This window comes from Triticum urartu, chromosome 4A, assembly GCF_056163025.1.
Source record: "Triticum urartu cultivar PI428250 chromosome 4A, HENAU_Tu73, whole genome shotgun sequence".
Lineage (NCBI taxonomy): Eukaryota > Viridiplantae > Streptophyta > Magnoliopsida > Poales > Poaceae > Triticum > Triticum urartu.
Window position 1 is genome coordinate 3,536,375 of NC_141876.1, and position 14,816 is coordinate 3,551,190.

Below are 14,816 nucleotides of genomic sequence, written 5' to 3' on the forward strand. Positions count from 1 at the left end.
AGAACTTTTCATGCAGAAGGGCTTACAGTTCACAACTTGGCATGCATCAAGGGGACGCGGATTTTTAGAGCTTAGGCTTATGGACACCTCCTATCCATACCATCTAGTATAGCTTTGAGATCCGTGCTATACAACTAACTTACTGCGTGAAATTTTCTCTTTCTTGTTGCTTCCAAATAAAACAACATATGAACTTCAAACTTTGCAAGATAGCAAAACATTCTTACTACAATGAGAGAAAAAACTTACAGATTTTTTTGACCAACATAAATATACAAAATGAGATTTTCTTTATTTAAAAATGTTATTTTTAGTACTTATGATGCACGAAAAAATCTGAAAGTTTTTTCCCACATTCTAGTTAGAATGTTTTGTTGTGCTGCAAAGTTTAAAGTTCATATGTTGTTTTATTTGGAAGAAACAAAAAAGAGAAAAGTTCTTGTACGAATCGCAATGCAGAGATGGATGGCTAGATAAGGGGGTGCAACTAAGCCTAAGCTCTACAGAATATTTTCCATGCAGCAAGACTAGCTGGACTACTGGATAGTGGACACAGAGCAGGTAGGTACACCAAGTTGGAACAGAGATGTAGCTTGCTCGCTGTTTTGGATCCCTCCCTGTTTTCTTTTGTTTCTAGTACTAGACGTAGTTATTTAATTTGGCCAGCATATAAATTAGCTTAGCTAGATACCTGTTGCCCAAATTGAATTGCATGTACTACTCATGTGTTGATGATGGGTTTCATTTCTACTGACATTCTATCAAGAAAGAAAGAACCATTGGTACTGCCGATTTTGACTCCAGAATGATTGATATCAATTTGTTCGTTGAATCACATAGACGAAGCCCGGAAAAGAACTGTATATGTATGGTACTTTTCAGTTTGTTTCTTGTACTCTGACTTGAAACCTACGTAGCGAATTAAGGAGGCCTTGCAGCTAGCTACTGTCCATGAGTTAGCAAATTAATTGCACATGACTCTTACTTGAAAGCTAGCATTACTTGCTGTTGATTAAGATCTTCTTAGCAGCTCTTTGAATTCATGGAAAATAAACAGGCCAGCCAGCAAGAATTATGGTTGTGAAACTGAAACAGAGCAAAAGCAGGGTGGTGCACAAATTCAGGCCTCACACTGATTTGAAACTGTATATCATGGTTCCTCTGTTTGCCATATGGTTGTGAAACTGAAATAGAGCAAAAGCAGAGTGGTGCACAATTATGGTTGTTCCGCGCGTTTGCTATATTTTTCAGCACATCTCTAAAAGTCTGAATCATGGTTCCTCTGCATAATCTCCATATGGTTGTTCCGCGAGTTTGCAAGATAGTAGTTATGTTTTACAAGTTGTTGGCCTGTTATTTTTGTTTATTGTTCCACGATTTGTAGTCTAAGTAGCGGCGGTAAGCATTCGTAGTGATATTTTTATTATTAGTTGCTTCAGTCAACTCATTTTATTTCCATTTTTTAGATTCTTCCATAGTAGAGCTACATATGTACCCGGTACTGAAACTGCATGCATGCATGCTCTGTTCTTCAGACGATGAACTTAGTTTTGAGAAACTGACATTACATGCGTCGCATGGATGCTGGCTAGTTTTGATGGAATGGATTCAGAGCCTCAAGTGCTGCAGCGCAGAGCTACCGTCGAGGCCCTTGGCCCTGCTGTGCCGGACCAGGTCCGCCATCGTCGTGCTCCTGTACCGCGCCTCGCCGTCGGCGATGATTGGCGCTAGCACTCTTGTGGACGTGGCCGCGTCCTGCCTTCGGAAGAAGCTTGCCACAGAGACGCGAGGCCCGACGCTCTGGGACACCACACGGTGCTCCACGCTCTTGAACCTGTCGTTGGAGACGATCTGCAGGAAGTCGCCGACGTTCACCACCAGCGCACCTTCTACCGCCGGTACATCCACCCACACAGCAGACGACTTCTTCTTGTTGTTGTTGCCATCGCAGTCTTCCTCGAGAAGCACCTGGAGGCCACCGACGGCGTCCTGGAGAAGCACGACGAGGAAGCAAGGGTCAGAGTGATGCGTGGTGCCGAGTGTCAGGTGCGGCTCCGGGCAGGGCGGGTAGTATTGGCCGGCGAGCCTCTCCAGGCATGCGGCGTCCTCCTCCAAGTGGCCACTGCGAAGGCCCAGCGCCTCCGACAGCAGCTCAAGCAGGGTGCGTCCCAGCTGCTGCATCATCCTCACGTACTTGGGTGCAATTCTCCTGCATGTGGGTGGGATCTCCTCGGGCGGCGGCAGCTCCGGCGTCGTATCGATGATCAAGGTATCGCGCCAGTTGGCCGCCTGTGACTAGAACAAGTCAAAGATGCTCCAGTACCTCACAGGCCGACCATAGTCCCGGCCGTAGTAGAGCGCCTTGGCCCCTACCGGCTCCTCGTGGAAACCCAGCACTGCTGCGAGCATCTCCGACATGACCACCTTGGGCACGCCGTGGTTCACCACCTGGAAGCCCACCATTTCTGCGGCCGCCTTCACTGCTGCAAACAGCTCAGCTCGCATGGATGGTGTGGTAGTAGTACCACCTGTGGCAGCCGCGAGGTCGATTACCGGGATGGTGAAGCGGTGATCATGATCTGTGTGTTCTATGGCCCTTGACGCCGGCCTTGGTGTCGTCGAAGGCCTTGCGGACACGAAGATGATCGGAGGCAGAGGCCATCAATTGTTGTACTACTCCACTAGATGATTATTGCTGCTCCTTTAAATCAACCCTGCAGGGCCGGTGCAAAGCGTGCGAGATCGAAAAGCTCGATCCACTATTAATTTTCTAGATTACCTTTCTCTTCCCAACTACTGTGAAAGAGACAACCTAACTTGCACTTCTAATTTATGCAATCAGTGCGGTGGTTGATCCATCATTGTGGCAGGTTATTCTTTCTGCAGTGCAACTAGTGGAGTTTAGGATACCAGCTCAGGTTGCAGTTCTCTAAATCAACATTTTCCTTTTTTGCGGGTGAGTTGTGTGAGTTCTTTATGTTAGAACAAATCCGAGGCACTCCGTTGATCATCCGATGACCAAGCAATCACATAAGCACGACACCGAGATTTGTTCTAACAAGGTTCACCATCATCAAGGCCGGTCCTGAGAAATTGGGGGCCCCTCAATGCTAATAGAGGTAAATACTTTGCACGTAGAGAATTATATATGATCACATCACCGCATTTAATTCATAAGTAAATTTCTAAAAGAAGTATAATTTTCCTTTTTTTCTTTTGAAAGGATGGATTCTAGTAGAATGCACGAAAATATTAAACACCATGGCTTTCTTAATTTCATAAGAATCCAAAGAAATTGAATTTGTAATGATGTGAGTGAGCACGAATATAATAAACATAATGAAAATTTGTAAGAGCTCTAAACTCAAATCAAATGAAAATAAATGTGTAGCAATGTTCTACAAAAATCATACGAAACTATATCCTTTTTTTGTGGGACATATGAAAATATCTCAATCAAATCTGAAACCTTCAGCTTTAAAAATCTACAGGGTACTATAAACTGAAAGATAGTCACTCCATAATTGGTCTAATTAATTATGTCTAGCACAAGTGGTTGATTTTTTAGTGCGATGACCAGCATGTATACTCGGAAGTGGTTGAATTTCAAAACAGTAGTATACCTCGAATTGGCATCGGTCGGTCGGTGATCGGGCTTTTGGCGATCAACCGATGTGGAGTAGACTGGCATCTAGCAGGATGTGCTCGGCGATGTAGTCTAGCCAGCACGCGTGTACATCCAGCGCTTGGAGATCGGAGTTCGTAGGCGTCGTCGTGTTGCGGCTGCCGCTCGCGATTCGTAATTGGAGCAACGGGGCCAGGTAGAATTAGGGATCGTAGCCATGGAAGGAAAAGAAGGCAGGGCGATATCCTGGGCTCGTGGCGTCCTGAGATCGCGGGCAATCTGCATGCCATCTTTCTTTGTCTACGCGCGCACCGTGTCTACCTGGAAATGCCCACTGTTTTCCAGAACTTGGCCTTGACTATCCCGCTGAATACCTGGGCCATGGGCTAGTGTGAACCTGAGGAGGGGCCCCTGCATCTTGGGGGCCCGGGGCGGCCGCCCCCCCTGCCCCCCTCAGGGCCGGCCCTGACCATCATGGCTACATCCCCGGGGCCTGACTACGGGCGCTCCTTCCCGTGACACCGTCACAATACCGCACCCCGGCCGCCCAGGCGTTGGCACACGCCGCCGGCTCCCCCACGTGCCTGTGCTATTATGTTGGCATAGGTTACATCGTGTGTCTACCCCCGCTATATATGAGAGGCCTAGGATACAAGTGTCCTACTTGGACACGACTCCGTATCCTGTCTACACACCGTACGACTCCGAGTCCAACTGTAACCTAACTTGTACAATAATATTCGACACAACTCTAACACTTTCATTTGGCTCTGTGGAAAACTATGATTTTTTTGGATAGACCAACCAATAGTATACTGGTATTAATATGGTTTCTTTAATTTCAAACCCCGCATCTCTCGGTTTGTTGCATAGTATCCTAGAAATTTAGAGAGGGTAACCAAAGATCATATGACACAATGATCTCCAGAGATGATGAGATTCGCCGCATCGCATGGTGCGTCGCGACGTCCCAACTTGCTCTTTGCATTATTGTGTGGATGGAAAGCAACTAATGTAGTTTCAGGTTCTAAAACTGCAACTGTACACGCTGCGCTCTTCTTCCCTTCATTCATCACTCTAGCTAGGAAGGAAGATGATGCAAATCGAGCCGTATGTAATCAACCCAATTGACAGAACCAGTAACCTGAGTAGCAGAGCAGAGTAGCCTAAACTCCATTGGTTGCACTGCATAAAGAACAATCTGCAAAGGACACCATATTTCCTCACCGGCTAGCCTGCCACGAATTTTACTTCTCTAAATTTGTTTGTATGTATGGCCCAATTCCCGAAAAATTGATATGGAATCTGAATTGCTGCACGTAGTGCATGGTTGATGCTTTCCCCGTGTTCAGTTAGCAGCTCACAATACAGAAGGTATCACCTACACTTCAGAGACAAATTAATGGAAGAACTGGGCTATGCGGCCTGACCATCAACAGAGATATAAAATATACTGTGGGTCACAACTTCAACAACATACATCACATTTTTTTAATCTTAATTAATAATGTCATGTTGTCAATGGGTGATTCATCTCTGAATTACGTTACCATACCATTTTCCTCCAAGGCACTGATCTGGAGGGCGGTGGCGCGCCGGTTTCTCCAGCGATGGTGTTGCGGTGCGGCGGCAGCCGATGAGTGGCTCGGCAGGATAGCCTAGTGGTTTGGCCCTAGCGCTCTTCTTCCATCAAATCATCTTTCTGCCGGATGTCCACCTGTTGGATCTGACCGCGGGCGAGTTCCGGTCTTCCCCATCGGAGATCTATACGGATTGGCGTATGTCGCCAATGGATATCTAGATCGGTAAGCCCCCGGTCGCACGCGCTCATATTATCAGCCAACACATCCTCAAGAGGGCGTGACACGAAGCTTCGATTTCTTATTGGTATCATGGGACATGTCTAAGTGAAGATTCTCAAGGCATTGATAGAGGTAGAGAAAGTCATGGCGGCTGCGATCAGTTGAAGGGTGTATTGGATGCGATGAAGACTGTCTGTAAGGTGTTTGGTGACTTGCAACAGTGGCCTCGGCAAGCGGGGGCGGCATCATTGAAGGACTGCATTTTTTTACGGTGCGGGTCGAGTACCGAGTCTCGATTGCTAGGGTGAAAACCCAAGGTCTGACCTTTATTGGTTGTACCTAGAAATGGCCTTGTTGAAGACATTGTTTTTGGTTGAATTCAGACTTTCTAGAGGGTGAAAACCCAAGATCTTCGATCGGACAACAACAACGATTGTGCATTGTTTTCTTGTTGGAGGTGTTGCTCTTGAAGAACCACTTTTGTAATTCAGGTGTTGTATTCGGTGGTGGTTAGAGTGCTGCTGATGCTAGTGATTGATCACCATGACGGGGTGTTTTTTGTTCTTCTCTTCTTTCTATTTTCTTTTTTGGCTATGTGTGTCATTGATGCCTTTGGATATCTTGTTGGTACAGAGGCCGGGTGTGTAATTGATCTTCCGGATATTAGTGTATCCCTTTTGTCGAAAATAGCTACTAAAATTGATGGTATATATGCAAGCCACATTTCCCCTTAAGAACTGTTGATGGTCTCTACTGAGTGAATCTGGTTGTCTTCTTTTTCCATTGGGAAGTCTCGATCAAGACTAGAGTAACCCTAGTGGCTAGTGTGAGCTAAAGAGATTTAGTCAAGAGAAGCACGTGTACAACAGACGCATTATTTTAACTTATATTTAACTACCGTCTTGTTCATGGTAAATTCTTGGATTAAAAAACAGTTTTTCTAATTCAAAACTAGAATTATACATAATTTGGAATACTCCCTGATGGCCAGGTTCATCTAACATGAACTCAGAATAGAAATTGAAAATAAACTGGCTAGCCAAGCATGGACACAAAGCACCAAAAAAGTGCACTAATACTTCGACAGATGGCAAGCGAAAACAAAATCCAGGCTCTAAAAAGGTGAGTGTGACCGGGACCAAATCCAATAGTCGTATTGCGAGTTGCGACAAATCTCTTCCTGCTTTTTGTAGGATGAAACGAGGACCTTGCAGCACCTCTCAAGTCATGGCTTCATCGGCTTAACTGCCAGTCACCCCTCTAGCTTCCGTCCCCTCTACCCCCTCTACATTCTACCCTTTCCTCTGTATATATTCCATTGTAAATGTTTGTTTCTCAAACAAATTTAATCATCAGAGCCCTCATACAGTTTCTAGTTAAGAAAACACTAGTATTAAGAAATTAAAATAGGTATTACTAGAACTATACTGACATCCTAGATTGTAAATTTGATTGAACAAGATACGTATAGTTCAAAAAAGAATTAAGAATTATTTTGGCTATTTGGCAACTCTGCAAGCGCACAGAGACCAGCTAGCTTACATTGAGCCTCATCTGTAGATACCGTCAAGCGTTTCAACTTTCAAGAGGTACATTAGTGATTAGATAATTATATTATTATAAGTTTGGAAGGAAAATGGTAATCCATGGACGATCAGGAAGGCCAAAATTTACACATCAATCCAATACATAAAGACAGATTTACACTTTCTTATGCCAGCCAATTCATAAAGTCATACATTATTCAGATATATACTTTAAAGCCACTATATTTGCATCGCGAATACAACAAACCTACATGTGTATTGCATTATGCAGTGCCCAGTACCTAAATACAGTGCTATCATCAGTATAAGTCCCACGGAAACATGGTAGAGAAGAATGCAGCAGAACAGGAAACGGAGATAACCAAGTACACGTAGTTCACACAGGGAAGACTGGGGTTACAGCTTACCAGTTAAAAAGTAGCTGAGACATAATGATATGCTCAGCATGTCTCTTCAAATGTCACACACTTGTGACTCCCACCAATTGCTCCCGACAGCGAACCATCACTTAAAAAAACTCGCTGTAACACTTTGATCTGCTGTGATAACGTAGCTCTCCAGAGCTTTCTCCTCCTATGGTTTCCCCCCTCTAGAGCACATTTGTCGTTCATGGACTTCATTGTCTGAATCCCAGATTTATATAAACCCCGTGAGATTTCATCCTCCCTGTTGCCCAGAGCTTGTTTCTCTAACAAAGCCATAAGTTGATTCCAGTTTAGCCATTCAGAAGAGAGATATTCAAAATGAAACATCCCACTGGACATCAGAAAAGCAGCTACTGACCTTGAACGCTACGATCTGAACAGAACATCACTCCTGTGTATACATAAAGAAGGTATAAATAAAGAGAAGGCCCTGGACCACAGAAATTTAGCACTTGCTACTAGGCATTGAGACATTGAGTCATGAAGGACTATGAAACTAATGCAGTTAGTTGCAACATCTTATTTCCTGAGAAAGGTAACCATCCATCTAGTCGGTTAGTCATATATAGAAAGTTCAAAGGAACATGTGCAGTATATACATTAAGTAAATGACAAAAAAAATATTGGTGTGATAGACTGCTCTAATATGCCACATCAATTTCCAAGTAAAAAACTTAAGCTATCACCCTAACACGGCAACAGTGCTACAACTCGAAAATTCGGTGACCTTAGATCTAGATGATAAATATATCACTATTAACCTATAAAGCTGTAACAACTGACATGAATGCAATTTGATTTTTTTTCTGAATGACTATGTAACTGAATTTGGCAAGAATTTATTCTTCTACTAAGTGAGTTTGTTCATCTTTTTACCTTTTCTCTTGAACTCTTCCATGATTCCATGGTTTGATACATTCTAGCACTTCCGTCTCCTCAACTTTCTGCAGTTCATTCCTTGCGTGGTTTGATAAATTCTAGCAGTTCTGTCTCCTCTACTTTCTCCAGTTTATTCCTTTTGAATGGTTGACTTATCCCTGTGAGCTTAGGGCAGCTCAATATGTCAACATACTTCATGTATAGAAGAGCGCTAGATCCTTCGATGGATGACAGTTCCGAGCAATGACGAAGAACCAGACAACTTAGCATGTTTGTGTTGATCGAGTTCAATCGAATGAGCCTTATAGTGAGACACGCTTCCAAATGCAAAAGGGTGAGAAAGTTGAGATTCTCCAAGCAATCTGGAAATGAATTGCCAAGCTCACCGCAAAAGGAAACAGAAAGTCTTCTGAGTGCAGGGGGCAAAACCATTTCCCTAGGGCACGCCAACTTGAAGCACTGGTGGATTCTCAGATCTTGAAGGAAAACAAAACCCACAAAACTGTGCACAGGGACCGATACTAGATTTGGACACCAATCAAGCTCTATTGACTGGACAAATGGCAAATGTTCTGGGTCCAGGCACTGATCAAGATTTCTCAGACCACAACACCAGGAAAGGCGCAGAGTAGTGATGGGAAAACAAAGTGGCATTGATAAATATTTCAAGCTGCAATGGGAAAGATCTAGATTTCTTAATGAAGGTAGGTTTTCAGGAGTTAGCCAACTTGGAGCTAAGTTATCAAACCGAAAGCCTTCGAGTACAAGACGTTCAATTCTTGAATGAGGATGCAAGCCTTCGAGTGTATTGCTATTGTCATGTTCATGTTCCTTCGGGAAGAATCTACATTGTCGCCAATGTATAATTAATACCTTAAGGTATTGCTTGTCAACAATTCTAGCCTCGGCAGTTTCTTCCATAGTCTGAACGTTAGCAAAAGATTTGATAGATAGCATTTCTCTCAGCTGATTCATGTTCTTCAACTCACTAATTCTCCTCCCATTACCTTCTCCAACCGTAAAATAGCTCAAGTTCCGCAGAGAACACAAATTTCCAAGACCACTTTTTGTTGACAAATTATGTGAGGCATTCCCTGGCAGTGCTAGATTACGCAAGTTGACTAGCGTTGTTATGCCATCAGGAATTGTTTTCAGTCTTGAATGACTAGCATTGAGAACTTGTAGGCTGTATAGGCACCGAAAACACTCAGGTAGCTCAATTATTCTGCTATGAGATATATCAAGGTGACGAAGATGATTCAAGACACAAATGCTCTCAGGTAGGTTTTTCAGCTCGCAGCCTTTTAGACTCAAAAAGAGGATGTTGGAAAGCTTATTTAACCATGAAATTCTAACTTCGGATCTAGTCCCGAACCTAAGTGAATGCAATTTATCCAAATGGTGAATGTCTGCCATTCTGTTCTGAACTTCACTGTGGACCTCAATTGACATATGGCGAACTGTGGGTGGTATTTTCCTCTGATTAGGATAGTTCTTATCTTGCAACAAAAAACATTCATCTAGTGAAACAGATTGTGCCATGGCATGGATCAAGTCATGCATTACATATCTACTTAGATCACGGAACCTAGGATCAGTTTGAAGAAGGAATCTGCTTCTCAAATCATCCAAGTATGCAACACCCAACTCTTCGGGATCCATGCTTCCTTCCGGCACAACAAAGCCATGTGTCACCCAAATGTCAACTATCTCATCTCTTTCAAATCTATAACCTTTGGGAAACATTGAACAAAGTGCAAGGCATCTCTTAAGTTCCGGTGGAAGATAGAGGTAGCTGAGTTGAAGGGCTGGCAATATCTCATTGTCCTGATGTGGCAGCTCCCACAATTCACTATTCTGGACAGTTATCCAATGGCGTTCTGTGAGCTCCATATTCAACAAGCGGCCAAGAGTTTTAGCTGCCAAGGGAGACCCACACAACCGAGAGGCCACGTCCTGACCAATGACCTGCAACTTTGGATACGATTCTGCACAATCTGTACCAAATGCACAGATGTTGAAGAACTCCAAAAATGTATCTTGAGGCAATCCTTTGAGTTCAATGGTCCTAGTGTTTGTGACAAGGCTGACAATAGTCGCAAATCTTGTAGTCACTAAGATGACACTGCCTTCAAGTACATTCCTGAATGGTGCAAAAAATGTCTGCCATTCATCAATAGCATTTGGCCATATATCATCCAACACTAGAAGAAACTTTTGCTTCATCAGAATTTTCCTTAGTTCCCCTTGAAGAACATTTAAACTGCGGGACCTATCACACACCCCATCAGTGGCACACTCAATGATATCTTTGATTATCTTTTTAATGTCAAAAACGTCAGAAATACAAACCCACATCCTCAAACCAAAGTGGTTTTTCACCCTTGTATCATTGTAAACCAGCTGAACGAGAGTGGTCTTCCCCACTCCACCGATGCCAACAATTGGCAAAACAGAAACAACTCCGTAAGTGTTTATGGTCTGATTGCACAATCCTGTTGCGCTACTCTCACCTTTCAGTTTCTTTGCTCTGGATTTTGAAGTAAAAGCAGCTGCTGCTGTTGTTGTTGTCTTCCCAGAGGAGTAAGAGCTGGAACTCCTGAGTGGCACATGCAGCAAGTCAATCACCAGATCTCTTTCACTGTCACGTCCAAACACTACGGGCTCCTTGATCATTGAACTTGTCTCTGGCATGAGCGGCTTTCCAAGCTGCACTGGCTCAACGTTTAGACCCAACAAGTTGAGTAGCCCCTCTAGCTCAGTGGTAAGTTTGTCAATCCTGGCCTGGATTGCAGTCACTCTACTTTTGCTAGCATGGTATAGGTTTCTTGCAAAGTTAGCAGAGTATGATAAGAGTTGACCTGCCTTTCCTCTGTGGGTGGTGTGTATCTTTTGCCGCAGCTCTTGGTACTCGAACTCGCGGAGAAGATCCTCCGCGTCGCAGCTGGTGTCCCTGAGTTGTGAGAAGAGTACTGAAAGGTCCTTGTTTTTGAATCTGCCCCAGTCAGCACGATGCATGAGGGCACGAGAGCTCTGGGCAAGCTGGTCCGGAGTTGCACCAACTCGTCTTGGAGCCGGAGCGCGTCGAGGAATGATACACCAGTTGAGATGATCCACTGGATCGTGTCTTTCCAATCCATGGTTATGTAGGCGGAGCAGAGGAGAGGGGCGCTCGGGAGGAGGAGCAGAAAGAAAGAAGGTAGCGGCGGCGGAGACAAGGATAGGGAGGGAGAGTGAGAAAATAAGTGCTACACAGGCGCTTTTTATACCCCTGAAACCAACCCTAGTGGACTTGGTGGGCTTCAGCTCAGCAGCGGGTGAGGCCGGCCCAAATCTGACATGTCCAAAAAAAAGATAAAAGTATGTACACAGAGATCTAACCACTAAAAAAATGTATATAGAGATCTAACACGTATATTTGTAAACTTACCTGAGACTCTTGTAAGATTTGGGGCAACCTGTCGGCGAGCTACTCATGAAAGTTCTCCTGGAGTTATTTACCCAGAACCACCACACTTGGGGCTAGGGTAACAGGTCAGTACCATATTTGAGCCATGTCACAAAAAACCACCAACTCTGGGACTAATCGGTAACCCGGAGCACTGACTGGCCGTTTCAGCCGCGGAAACAGCGAATCCGACAAGTCGGGCCCACCTGTTGGGTCGACGTGGCGCGGGCTAACAGACGACGTTAGACGGGGGTTGACGGCCGTTTCCGCGCACGTGTATTAGGTCACGCCCTGCCGTTTCATCCTCCAATCCTCGATTCAGTTTCCCTCCCGCGCGTTCCTCCCGCTCTGCTCATGGCGACCAGCTCTGGCGGCGGCGATGGCAGAGAAGGTCTCGACGGCTCCGGCGGCGGTGGTCGTTCTTCCGGTGGCCGCCGGCCGCAATGCGACCCCGTTGGCAAGTTGGGCCCCAACCCCGATGGCAATTCGCACTCGTCGGCGGATTGGGGAAAAGTTGTCCTGCCGCCGCCGTCGCAGTATGCGGAGGAGGCAGAGAAGGCTGCTGCGAACGCAGAGAAGGCGGCGACGGCAGCTGATTTGTTGGGGGAGGAAGTACCCCTCGGGCATCCATCTCCACCCAGGTAAATCTCAGTGCAAAAAACCTAGGGTTAGGGTTCTAGCAATACTGCTTAGTTAGAGTACTCGCTTAGTTAGGATACCTAGGGTTACTTGTAGCAATACTGCTTCGTTCGGGGAGGAAGCTCCTATGCCTAGATGAAATTGAAGTTTTTTCTTTGTTTTTTTCTGAATTACTAAATGTATCATAGTTTATTCTGCATTTGTTGGCTCTTGTGGCATAGATCTTATTGTTGTTACTTTGCTTTACATGTGAATATGCCATAGTTTTTATTGTGGCACTCAAAATGTCATGGTCCTGAATTTGATTTGTGTTCTGTAGGCCTGAAAATGTTACTGCAAATGTCATGGTCATTAATATGTTTTAATATGTTTTGTGTTCTGTAGGCCTGAGGAGCCATGGTCATTATATTTTCAGTTTCCTTCTAAAGATGCTGCCAAAAAATATGCCCTTGTGAAGATGTATGAGAGAGACATCACTTATGGCAGTTTGCTTAATGTGATGGTCAGAAATGGCTATGGAAGTGATGACAGTATTTGCTATTTGAGGAAGGATGGCACAGGGCTGCAAGGGATTACTTTCATCAGAAACAACACTGAAGTTGATGAGATGATAAAGCAGTTTAAAAGCAGTCAGACACTTTGTTTGTATGTTAAAGAGGGGAAATTAGATATAAAGCAAGCACCAGTTTACAAAAGTGCAGAAGATGAAGAAGTGGACCCAGATGAAACAATTGAAGATTTAACAGTGGACCCACCAGTTGTATTTGCTGTTAATGAGTCAGGTGTTGTGCATAAAACAATAGATGATTATGTTGGTACACAAGAAAGTGTGAACTATATGCCAATAAAATCAGTTCCTCCACCATGCCAGTTACTGCTTGGGACAGAAGATCACCCAATTGAGCCAGAGATGCTAGATGCAGATGAGGAAAACAATGCATTGCAACAGGTTAACACTCAAGTTAGTGTTAATTATGCAGATTTCCAGTTTGATACAGATGAGAAGGAGCATGCAGGAAATGAGGACACATCTGATGAAGATGATGACTCAGTATTTGATGAAGACTTTGTAGCTCATGAAGACCTCCCAGATGCAGATTCAGATTCAGATTCCATGGACTATGAAGAAGAAGATAATGTAGCTAGAGAAGAAGAACAGAGGAGGAAGGTGGACAGTGATTTGAAAGACACAATAGCTGACATTAAGAGGAAGAGAGCTCAATACATGAGCAGTACACACTGTGAAGGGGACACAGACCCTGAAGATTTGTATGACATAGAAATGGAGGAAGAGGATGATGAGTGTCAAGAGATACCTGTTCCTGAGCCTGTTGAGAAGAAGATAAAGAGGCCTGGGCCTACTAGTAGGTCCCACTCTAGTGCTAACAGAAGCATGAATAAGGACTGGTATCCATCTTCAGAAGAGGATGATACAGGCTTTGAAGCTGATGATGATGGCAATGAACCAATGTCCTTCATAATCCCCTCTGGAAGAATGAGCAGAGCTAAGAAAAGACCACCCAGGGTCTGGTATGATGAGAACATGCTGCATCCAGAGCAGCAATTCCAGCTCAGGCTCTGTTTCAGAGATGTGTACCGATTTAGAGAGGCTCTTGTAAATTTGCATGTGAAACAACTTAGAAGATACAAATATCACAGAAACTGCAGTGACAGGGTGATAGTGTGCTGTGATGGAGAGGGTTGTCAGTTCCACATGGTTGCAGCAAAGATCAGTAATGAGCCCACTTTCTGCATTAAGAAGATGTTATTGGAGCACACATGTCCCACCCAATCTGAGAAGACAAGGATCAGCTCAAAGTGGCTTGGCAACAAAATGCTTGAAACTATCAGATCAGACCCCAACACTACTGTACCTGCTATAGTTGACAAAGTAAAGAGGCAGTTTGGTGTTGAGGTGCCCAAGATGATGGCATGGAGAGCAAAGATGAAAGCAAAGGAGATTGTGCTTGGAGATCACAAGAGGCAATACAAGAGGTTGAGAGATTATTTGGGGACTGTGAAAGCTACAAATCCTGGATCAAGATGCATTGTTGCTACTGTGAGTGGAAAAACAAGAGAAAATCCTACTGCGGGACCAAGGTTTCATGGTCTTTTTTTCTGTTTGAATGCATGTGTTGAGGGATTTCTGAATGGATGTAGGCCATTCATAGGCCTAGATGGTTGTTTCATTAAGTTGACTAGTGGGGCACAAATACTAGCTGCTACTGGAAGGGATGCAAACAACAATATGTACCCCATAGCATTTGGAGTGGTTGGAGTTGAAGACACACCAAACTGGTCTTGGTTTTTGACTCAACTGTAGTATGCCCTAGGAGGGACTGAGGAGGGAAAATTTGGGAAGTATACATTCATGTCTGATAGACAGAAGGTGAGTTTATTTTGCACTTAGTTATCTTAGTTCATTATTTTGTTGTGCATTTAGTTAATTTT

General features: G+C 44.2%; 1 protein-coding gene and 1 pseudogene across 3 annotated transcripts; both read right to left on the reverse strand.

Moving 5' to 3' along the window:
* Positions 1-1,394: 1,394 nt before the first annotated feature.
* On the reverse strand, positions 1,395-2,677 carry LOC147974247 (1-aminocyclopropane-1-carboxylate oxidase homolog 1 pseudogene; annotated as a pseudogene).
* A 4,416-nt stretch (positions 2,678-7,093) lies between these two features.
* Positions 7,094-11,496, reverse strand: LOC147974248 (putative disease resistance protein RGA3). Of its 3 annotated transcripts, none has more exons than XM_087517367.1 (3): positions 8,276-11,496; positions 7,382-7,790; positions 7,094-7,255 (listed from the first exon to the last, which is right to left on the reverse strand). In XM_087517367.1, exon 1 carries the CDS (start codon positions 11,294-11,296, stop codon positions 8,351-8,353), a length of 2,946 nt encoding a protein of 981 aa, XP_087373493.1. In that variant the 5' UTR covers positions 11,297-11,496; the 3' UTR covers positions 7,094-7,255; positions 7,382-7,790; positions 8,276-8,350. The 3 variants fall into 3 exon arrangements, with proteins under 3 accessions (XP_087373493.1, XP_087373491.1, XP_087373492.1); XM_087517366.1 differs by having other exon boundaries at positions 7,096-7,662; positions 7,758-7,790; XM_087517365.1 differs by having other exon boundaries at positions 7,095-7,790.
* Between the last annotated feature and the right edge of the window lie 3,320 nt (positions 11,497-14,816).

Bases quoted from the DNA above. Each gene is read 5' to 3' on its own strand.
- LOC147974248 (XM_087517367.1), bottom strand. From the start codon at position 11,296: ATGCATCGTGCTGACTGGGGCAGATTCAAAAACAAGGACCTTTCAGTA.